Here is a 10,841-nt window from a genome sequence, read left to right as displayed (position 1 = left end):
CAGAACAGAGACAGATGCTGACCCACAGCTGTGACGGGCGACGATGACTCAGAGGCCGAAGCAGAGGATGATGAAGGCTAATAGAATAAAGAAGCACGAAAAGAGGCAGATTCAGAGGACATGTTAGAGTTACGTGAGGCTTGCTCCTGCTCCCCAATTCACTAGAAACTCAATGATTTGGGAGAAATAATGGTTGTTAAGTTTTTTTTTTTAAACTTGGGGCTAAATTGCATACAAAAATTTTGCCACGTCAGACAATTATTAAGACTACTAAGTGTTAACTACACATGTCATGTCAGTTTTTTGGTGACAGAAATAGATGAAAAAGCCAATTTTAACTATGTTTTAAAATTTCAAGGAATAATTTGAATCAATTGGTAATTTGAAGATTAAATTAAGTCGAAATCAAATTTCAGGATTATTTTGAATATTAACCCACCAAATTAGCAGTTATCCAGTGAACCGCCCGGTCGGCCGAATTTTTTGAAGGTTACCGATTCGGTAAAAATTCAGAAATGCTAAATACACCCAAGACCCTTACCCCACCCCTGTCTCTCTGCAGAAGAACCAACCCTAAACCTTCTTCGAACGTTGCCCGCAGCCCCCATCCCTCTTCAAAGTCATCGTCGAACTCTTCTCCTAGAGGGTGCTGTCGCCGCCGTCAGGGACAGACCGTGGGTGCCGTCGTCGCCTGTGAAAGCTCTACTCGGCTCTCTTCACATCGTTCCTCCTCTCCTCGCCGTCGCACGAAGGTCTGAGTTGAGTTCGTGGCCTCTCCGTCGCAAAGGGTTGCTCTGTCGTCGTCTCTTCGAGCGCTCTCTCTGTCTTTGTCCGAGTCAACGTTCCTCTTCGAGCTCTCTCTCGCCATCGCTGCTTCTTCGCTCCTCGCCGTGGGTCGTCGCTGCTTCTCACCTCCTCAGCGTGCATAGTTTCTGCTTCTCTGCTTCTCGCCGTTTTTGGCTGTCGCCCCTTCTCTTCTCCTCAGATTTTAGGTAACTGTCGCACACTGTCACCGTGAGCTAACTCTGTCTCACACTCTCCGAGCTCACTTTGTCATCGCCGTTCATCTCTCGCCATCTCTCCCGTAAGCCAATGCTTCTTCAGTTTCATGTTTTTTTTTCCAATTAATTTTTAAGATTCTGAGTTTATGTTCTGAGTTTGGAATTCGATTACTTATTTAATTTGTTGAATGCTGATGTGATGCTGAATTCAATTTAATTTGGTTTCTGAGTTTGGAATTGGATTCAATTTAGTTTTCGTTGCTGATGTGTTTTCAGTCTAGTTTGGATTCAAAAGTCAGAATCATGTTGCTGATTAATTGATTAGAATACCAAAAACTAAATATGATTATACGCTTTGGCTCTCTTATATTCAGCAGGTTTAGGAATTTGTAACTGAATTGAACTTTGTTTTGTGTTACCATTGTATGCTTCTGGATTTGAGGATCTTTACTATTCAGTCCTTTACTCCTTTGTGGGAAATGGAAATGATGCTGTTAAGTTATTGATTACTTGATTACTGATTATTAAAAGTTATTGTTGAACTTTTTTTAAACTGGTTCAACTGCGGTTCAACCTCGGTTAGATCATTGAACCATTGAACCATCACTTGATCGGTTCAATGACCGGTTTGATTCTCGCAACCTTGGTAATTACCCTTTTTGCCCTAAAACTCAAGTCTTCAGTTCAGTTCAGTGAGTGAGTAAGTGAGCGAGTATGAAGGTGGTGGCGCTCGTTAGTGGCGGCAAAGACAGCTGCTACGCTATGATGAAGTCCATTCACTATGGCCACCAGGTTCCCCTTTTTTATTTTTTAGTTTTACTTTTTAAAATTATTTCTCTTCCCTTAATTTTTGTTCTTAATTTCCTTTGATTTTCGCTTTTTGGTGTTGGAGGTAGATAGTTGCGTTGGCAAACTTGTTACCTGCTGATGATGACGTCGACGAGCTCGATAGCTACATGTACCAAACCGTACGTTTTCTTCTTTCACATTATTCTGGTTATTTGCATTTTAACTTGGTAATACTTTGAATATGGTGTAGCAATAAAATTCAACATTTCAATTGTTAGGTCAGTGTTGTTTTAGTTTTGTTTCTTCATTCATGTTTAGAGATTGTTGTTTTAGGTTGGTCATCAAATTATTGTTAGCTACGCGGAATGCATGGGGTTGCCGCTGTTTAGGAGGCGAATTCGAGGATCAACAAGGCAAGCTTTATTGACATAAATCTGTTTTGTAGAACGTATGATTTTATTTTAGGCAAGTTCATAGGTTAGTTTCAGATAATTTTAAGGCAATTGGGATGTAACTAAAAGTCCTCATAACATGCTTTATGGATTATGTTATGCAAGTTCAAAAGGCGATTTGTTTACTTGCAATTCATGTCTTAATTATTGTCATAAGAAGGCTTGATATGTATTTTAGAAAGATTGAGATGCATCATGTGTTTTATATATATAGAAAAAGAGATTCTTTTAGATGAGAAGAAGGATAATACAAACTGGGGATATGGTTTCCCCTATACAAAATAAAAAAAAAAAACAAAAGATTTATCCATAAAGCATAGCTTTTCAATCTCTCAACATGTCTAAGAGAGGAAGTTCTATATGATGGTCATGAGCTCTGCTCCAAATTGATGCTAAATGTCTAATCCTATCACATAAAACATGTTTGTGAGAAATCTGTTGTTGAAGTTGAAAAATGCAATTCCACAAAAATTTCTCTTTTCTACTGCCAAACCCAGCAGACCTAGGCAATAGAAATTGATCTAGAGTTGGATGATTTCCCTTATAAAAAGGTTTGAAGAATGCCATAGCTCGGCCCAGGCCCTAAGAAGAAATCATGATGAATCTGTTATAGCAGTAGTGGGAGAGGGTCATTTGTATACAGGAACTTATAAGCATATGCTACGAGAGAAACACGGAGAGAAGTTTATTATTAGTTTTCAGCATTTTTACTTGGGCAGGGCATAGTACGAATCCCCTTATCTTTTTCCTTTTTCTTTCTTCATCCTAATTCAGTCACCAAATCTGAATCCTTCTTTATTAAGGGTACCCTTTCTTGTAATCAAACTTGTGTGTAATTCTAAATGCTTATTCCAGATTGCATTCTCCAAAGCTTTAGAATATGAATTTATATAATTAATGTTCAGTTTTAACCTTCAAATGATATTTTCTTGATAGACATCAAGAGCTTGGTTACAGAACAACCCAGGGTGATGAAGTTGAAGATATGTTTATTTTACTTCGTGAGGTGAAAAGGCAGATACCTGAAGTTACTGCAGTGTCTTCTGGGGCCATTGCATCTGACTATCAGAGATTGCGGGTGGAAAGTGTTTGTTCAAGGTTAGACCTTGTTTCTCTGGCATACTTATGGAAACAAGATCAATCATTGCTCCTCCAAGAAATGGTAAATGGCAGCATAATTGATAGTCTAGTCATGCATGCATGCAATTACGCATTGGTTTTTTTGGTTCTTATCATTCAGATTTCATATAATACTAACTCAGTTCTGGCCCTGACCAGATTGCAAATGGAATTTTGGCTGTGATTGTAAAGGTATAATTTGTTTAACTTTCCTTGTAATGTCTCTTGCTCTTTATGGTTTTTCTTCTTCATTATAAATGGGAGAGAATTCCTATGTTCTAATCATATGGTTGTTCTTATTCTAACTTATCAACAATTGACAACATTCAAAGATGTCATGATATTAATGCTAGTACTTTTATAAAATTGAGCATTGCCTTGGTGTTGAATGTATGGAAGTGAGTTGTACGAATGATATGGTGCCATGGAAAAAAAAGTGTTATGCAAGTGATGACATTTACTTCTATATAGTAATTATTATGTTCAACTTGCTTTTGTATAAGGCAGTTTTTAGTCTGGAATTTAATGCTTTATCTATTTTACAAGGTAGCCGCCATGGGTTTGGTGCCTGGAAATCACTTGGGTAAAGAAATAGCCTTCTTAAATGCTTATTTACACAAATTAAAAGAGTATGTCAAAGTTATTTATTTTCCAATTTTTATTTATTTATTTATATATTTATTTATTTATTTTGTGTTGTATCTATGCAAATTCTTCCAAGTTTCTAGAATAACTTCATGCTATGGTTTTTTAACAGTTCTGTCTAGTTCATCCTTTCTTGTATTACCTTTTGCAGCTTATATGGAATTAATGTTTGTGGTGAAGGAGGGGAATATGAAACGTTAACTCTTGATTGCCCCCTCTTCATTGTAAGTTCATATTGTCTCTCTTTTGGCTATGTAATCTTTGGATTATTTGTCCTACATTCCTAGTGCTCTGGCTGGTCCACTATACATTTCGAATTTGGAGCTGTTCCTTACATATTTGTTACCGTTCATAAAGTTGGTCTTAATTAGCTTTCGTTCATATTGATTTCAATTTTGTGATCACACTGAACTTGAGAATTCAATCTTGTAATTGCTACTCATTTTGCTTCAATTTTAATCCCTATTTTTATTTCTATTTTCTTCTTTCATCATAATATTCCTTTGAATCTCCAGAATGCTCGAATTGTGCTCGATGAATATCAAGTTGTGAGGCACTCTTCAGATTCCATAGCTCCTGTTGGAATCCTTCATCCATTGAAATTTCATTTGGAAAAGAAGGTAGATATTCAATCTTTAACATCACCAGACAACATAAGTGAAACTTCAGTTCAGAAACTGGGAACTGTGTTTGAAGTGGAAGACACTTTAGAAAGATGTGAAGACACATTTAAGCCGTTGGATTGCAGTGCTGACCCAATTGATGACTTGGCACATAAATTTAACATCTCAAGAACAAATAACAAGAGAACACTCTCCTTAAGTTGCTCGTTACAATATTCATGCAATGGTGGTCTTCATTACTTTCCTGTTTATTTTCAGATTATTTCAATGCCTCGTTATATTTGTGCATAGTTTCTTTCCTTGACGGACATGTATCTTATTTTTCAAGAGCAGATTTGCGGGAAGATTTGAAGACTGTTTTGGCAAAAATTGAATCACTATTAGCTGGCTTTGGCTTTGGATGGGAGAATGTTGTCTATATTCTCCTTTACATAGATGACATGAGTAAGTTCTCAGAGGCAAATGAGACATATGTGAAATTTATAACCCAACAGAGGTGTCCATTTGGTGTCCCATCACGTAGCACAGTTGAAATGCCTCTAGTAGAGATGGGTTTCAGCAAAGCATATATGGAAGTTCTTGCGTCAAATAATAAAGATAAAAAGGTTTTGCATGTACAGAGTATTTCCTCTTGGGCACCTAGTTGCATTGGGCCATACAGTCAGGTAAATCCACCCTCGTGTCATGATTTTCGTTTCCTTTCTCATTGTGAAAATTGACTTGGTCACAACTGAAAGTGGTTTATTCTATGCAATGTTGACAGTAAAACTATATGTAGAATGACTTTTTTTTTTGTCAAAATATACTGGTTTGGAGCCACAAGTGCTATGCCAGTCTTGGATCTTGATGACAAAGTTACTGTACCACGGAAGCACCATGTTCCATAGAGAAAAATTGTAGAATGCGAGTCCTCAAAGATGAGTGATATTTTTAAAAAAAAAATAATTTAGTGGATCCTTAATATTTCAACTGTAGCAACTGGACAAAATAACCTTGGTTTATTGACTACAGTCTCTACTTGGTTGAAACCAGATAATCATCTGCCTTTTGAACTTCATTTCTAAATATCTATAATGTTTGAGTGTCATGATTCAAGTCTTGGGAATTATTATAGATGCTCTCATTAAAATATGAGAAAGTATATTTAGTTATCTGATTGAATGATACAATTGTAGTGACTGTTTGTTTGGTACCTCGAACTTTTCTTCATCATTTAATGTATGGTATTTGGTATATACTTTCACATTTCAAATGTTATCTGGTGAAATGTCCTTTTATAATGTTAATGCTTTGGTTTTCAGGCAACCTTGCATGATAATATACTTCATATGGCTGGTCAGTTGGGACTTGACCCTCCAACAATGAATCTTTGCAGTGGAGGTGCTAGTGCTGAACTGGAACTGGCTCTCAGAAACTGTGAAGCTGTGGCAAAATGCTTTCGTTGTTCAATATCCACATCAGCAATTATGTTTGTTGTTTACTGTTCTAAACGTGTCTCATCATCAGAGAGAGATGATATGCAGGAGAAACTACAAACAATCCTTAGGCAGATGAGGATCTTTCAGTTACAGGAACAAAACACCTGCAAAGCATTAGATCCCGTAGTCCTTTATGTCCTTGTTCCTGATCTACCTAAAAGGTACTATGGCCGTCCCATAAATCTGTGATTTCTCTGATCTACGCACTCCTACACCCATACACATAAATTTATGGATATGCAATTTTTAGGCAGGCCTTTTTATAACTTTGTAGGAATTATAATTTCCTTTTCTGTATTTCCTTATTGTGAGTTGTGGAATCTTTTATCAGTGAATTGTTCTCAGCATAACTAAAGATAAAGCAGCTCTGAGTTCTCAGCATACTAGCTGAGTTCTCTTTTTTACTTTATTTTATGCTGTTATTTTATATTACTGTTTGATATGGGGTAGGTTGGTTGTAAGGGGATGGTTTTTATTGAATGGCTTGTGTTTTTCTTCATGATAAATGTTGATATGATATTAATGCTAAGATTTGGTTGGCATCTTTCCAGTGCATGTGTAGAAATAAAGCCTGTTCTTTATGTTGACGATGGCACGGAGATAGCAACTGAGACCATAACAGAAAGTTCTGGTTCTGAAGCAGCCCACTACTGGGGTTTCAAGCAGGAAAATTGGCATGATTCTTGTATTCGGAAACTTGTGGTTCCAGGAAAGATTTGTGCTGTTACATTATCTATTACAAGTGAGGATGCTGCAAAGATATGTTTCAATTCTGTGTCTGCTGATTCTGTCAATGATGATCAATATCTTCAACATAAGTCGCTCATGGAGAAGTCATCAAGATTCTGCTTCTATCTTCTGGACAAAGTCATGACCGATAATGGTTTTGGCTGGGAAGATTTGATGGTCAGTATGTGTTTAAGTACGACATGCTAGATGTTTTCATCTTAAATGCCCAAAGCATTCTTTATTTAATGTATTGATGCAAATAATTGATTCTCTCTATCTTGTGCAGAGTTTGAGGATCTATATCCCTGCAAGCCTTCAAATGTCGATAGATATGCTGCTGCCTATGTTCAACAAGGCTCTATTGGAACTTTCTGAAGCGAGTCAGAAGAAAGTTTTAAATGGCGAGGAGCCAATCTTCAGCATAGTTCCTGTCATCGGTGCTGGTAGGTCTGCTTCATCCATGTCCAATATAATAACTTGCGAATTACTCGCCCAGAAATCCTGGGCATAAATTGCTGGATAAACTCTTATGTTCTAGATTGGTTATATTTATATTGTCTTTTTATATACGAAATGGACGTGGAAAGATTGCTTTACTGGAATTCCTTGGTAATTTGGATGGAATAGGCGTTAGAGAAATTCAGGTTCAAATGGGGCTGATCAAATTTCATTGATCTTTCCCAAAGTAATACGATTTCTGAGGTTCTGTTGCTTTTGGTTTTGGCAAAACAAAAAATTACACTTGGGGAATGTTAGATTGGGTGTAAAGGTAGGGGTAAAACTAAAATTACATCAGGTTCTGCCACATGGAATGTTGTACTTTAAAGGATTGTCATGGCTGTATTAATTTACTTCAAAGTGTAGTTACTTAATTCTTATGGTGTATACGAAAACATTATCTTCTGTTGAATATTTATTTAGAGAAACTTTTGGGACTAGCAATTTTTAGTATTTTTAACTATCAATTGACAAGCACAACATTAAATTATCTTAAACAAATAAAATTTACTAATTTATACATACAAATTTTGAAAAAATGTGGATACAAACTATATTGATTATGAATGTAAAACTCTGGTAAATATAGGTGCAATTTATAGGTTTCTTATGTGCAAAATCTCTGTAAATATGAGTGTAAATTATTGTTGGTCAAGTGTTGGTTAAAAATATTTGCTGGCTATGTAGTATTGTTCATTTATTTATTGTTTTTCACATATTAAAATTGTACTATCATTATAAAAAATAAAGTAAAATAAATAAAAAAAATAATAATTCAACATTATGTTTAATCAACTCCAACTAAATGGTTTATAGTTATTATTGCTTCTGCTGTTGGAAAATGATAATGTCATTTTTATTTTTGATAATTTTACTCTTCACACAATTTCTTATATTATATGTATAAATCTGTAAAAAAAAGATATTATCAAAACAGGAGTGATAATAACTATTCTTCTTTATGTTTTTTATGATTATGAGAAAGTTTTTGAATATTTAATTAAATTTTTGAGTAATATGTTTCATATATATCTAGTTTTATTTTATATTTTTAATATGAATATATTTTGAAAAGCACCAGCAAAAATTAATAACATAAAAAGTAAAATATTTATTTCAGTTTAACATAGTAGCCCACAATGGCAAAAGAGGGCAAGGGAGAGGAAAGCAAGGCTATTGTCGTTAGAATAAAAGTGATTATTTTATTATTATTTCAGTTATATTAGGTTACATAAAAAATAATTTTATAGATGAGAGATATTTTAGTGATTTCAAATCTACAGTTAACATTTCTCTTCCACAAATCATTTTGATCCATCATCCATTACGAATTAAGATTAGTTTCGGGCACTTTTTCATTTCCAAAAATAATAATTTTCTTGTACCACATTTGAAAATCCAATATGATTTGCAAATTGCAAACATCCCAAAGAATGTTAAAACAAGAGTGAATGCTCACATTGTATTTAAGTTATTAAAAAAGGTAAATAAATAATATTTAATAAATTTTAAATGATTTATTTTTATTTTAAATATCTTATATTTTACTTTAAAAGATAAGTTAAGCAATTTAGACATCACACTAAAAACATTATAGAATTCATCTAAAACAAGGACTACCGTGTTGAAATGAGAAATATCAACAGGTGTAGTAGGACACTTGTCGAGTGTGGAGCGTCTCCTCATTAAATGGCCCTTGAATATGAAAGTGTCGAAAGTGATGTTGAGGAGACAGACTACAGGAGTCAGCATTTTGTACGGGAAGTTAGTGGTGGATTAGAGGTTAATTTGAGAGAGATTAATTATCAATGTTTTGTACGGAAGAAGAGGGCTGAGCAGCAGAAATGTTTGACGGCAACGACGGCACCCAGGACTCGATGACGAGTTCAGGGTGGCCCACGACGACAACGACACAAGCGGGCTTCACCAGACTGCGATGTCAAAGGTAACTCCGAACTAACTTTCTGACGAGACGAGGAGATGAGCAGGGCTTTGAAAGACGAGGATGGCAAGCGCTGGTTGTCTCTTCCGACACCAATAGTGGTGAGAGCTGATGAAACGTGTTTTATGCGATGGTGGCTGGTTGGCTTTGCTTTGATAGGGTTTAGGGTTGGCTTTGGTAAGTTTGTGAGAGAAAAAAAGGGAGGAAAATGAGTGTTTTGTTTTGTTGGATTTTTTTATTAATAGTTTTTTCATTTCAAAAACCTAATTATAATAAGCTTAGTCACAAACATCTTTATTATAGCTAAAGTAAATCATAGGCAGTCTTTACACTACATATTTTGTCTCCTTTTATAGATTTTCATCACGTTTTGTTGCCTGTACACTCACTATTCACACAATCAGGGATGGATTCAGAAAGTTTAGTATGGAGGGCCGAATTTTAGATAAATTTTTTCCATTCCATAAAAATAATTAACATATAGTTATTGGAGTTAATTTTTCGAAAAATTTATCATATATATATATATAATTATAAATTTTTTTCACAATTTTATTTTTAATATGATAGTTACATAAAAAAAATATAACAATAGCAATAGTACATCATAAAATTATAAAGTACCAATAATTTATAGCGTGTTTAGTTAAAAATGATCACATATCTTATTAATTAAAATTAATTCTTTTAAAAAATTTTAAAAATTTGAAAATAAATGATAAATGATTAATTATTTGAAAGACACAATACTTTTATAAAATACAAGATATAAGATATTTTTATAAAAGTTTTTCTTTCAACAACGTAAATTTAGAATAAAAATAAGTATTTTTTATAAGAAAAGAATATCTAAAGTACAATGTGATTACCAAAATATAACTACATAAGGTATTATTAATATAATAATATAAATTTTAAATATGTTAATATAAAATAAACAAATAATTTTTTTAGATAAATATAAAGATTATTATATAAAAACTAATTTGAAAGTTACAAAGACTTGAGGATATGATATTAAATTAGTTAAGTGAAAAATATTAGTGAATTAAATAATTAAGACATAAATCTATCACATAATAAAAAATAATACATATAAAATACTAAATTATATAATATTTTTTATTTTTTTAAATACATATCTCATATATAAATATAATTTCTAAAAATCTTGGGGGGTCGAGGCCACTACTCGCCCCCTCTAGATCCGTCCCTGCACACAATAGAATAAGATCATGTAGGGTAATACTTTGACAAGCATTTCTCTACACATGTAGAACTAATTTTCTTTCTACACAATAGTATGCACCTAAGATTAAAAGAGATTTACATGAACCAAACACACTCCCATAATAACAAGAGAAAAAGAAATCTAATGGAGATGTCAAGTCAAATCAAATCAAATCAGAGCAGAAAAATAATCAAAAGGCCTATACAACTACACTGAGAAACCTAATTATATATATTCTTTTATTTTATTTCCGATGCATATTACAAAAAAATTAATGTTGTTATTTATAGAGTATTTACTTTTTTAAATACCCATTACACATCTCCGGAGGCAC

General features: G+C 33.8%; 1 protein-coding gene across 32 annotated transcripts; it reads left to right on the top strand.

The window, feature by feature from the left end:
- Positions 1 to 459: 459 nt before the first annotated feature.
- On the top strand, positions 460 to 7,778 carry LOC112754787 (diphthine--ammonia ligase). Of its 32 annotated transcripts, none has more exons than XM_025802553.3 (13): positions 460 to 1,084; positions 1,685 to 1,793; positions 1,898 to 1,969; positions 2,124 to 2,203; positions 3,179 to 3,404; positions 3,521 to 3,553; positions 3,908 to 3,990; positions 4,158 to 4,230; positions 4,522 to 4,855; positions 4,963 to 5,294; positions 5,931 to 6,268; positions 6,659 to 7,013; positions 7,123 to 7,778. In XM_025802553.3, the coding sequence occupies exons 2-13, from the start codon at positions 1,716 to 1,718 to the stop codon at positions 7,345 to 7,347; spliced, it is 2,229 nt and encodes a 742-aa protein (XP_025658338.1). In that variant the 5' UTR covers positions 460 to 1,084; positions 1,685 to 1,715; the 3' UTR covers positions 7,348 to 7,778. The 32 variants fall into 32 exon arrangements, with proteins under 32 accessions (XP_025658338.1, XP_025658337.1, XP_072077114.1 ...); XM_025802552.3 differs by having other exon boundaries at positions 512 to 1,084; positions 1,678 to 1,793; XM_072221013.1 differs by having other exon boundaries at positions 531 to 1,084; positions 1,690 to 1,793; positions 1,894 to 1,969.
- The last annotated feature ends 3,063 nt before the right edge of the window (positions 7,779 to 10,841 follow it).

Source organism: Arachis hypogaea, chromosome 16 (assembly GCF_003086295.3).
Source record: "Arachis hypogaea cultivar Tifrunner chromosome 16, arahy.Tifrunner.gnm2.J5K5, whole genome shotgun sequence".
Taxonomy (NCBI): domain Eukaryota; kingdom Viridiplantae; phylum Streptophyta; class Magnoliopsida; order Fabales; family Fabaceae; genus Arachis; species Arachis hypogaea.
Note: the sequence above shows the minus strand (reverse complement) of the source record. Positions and strands in the feature narration are given on the sequence as shown.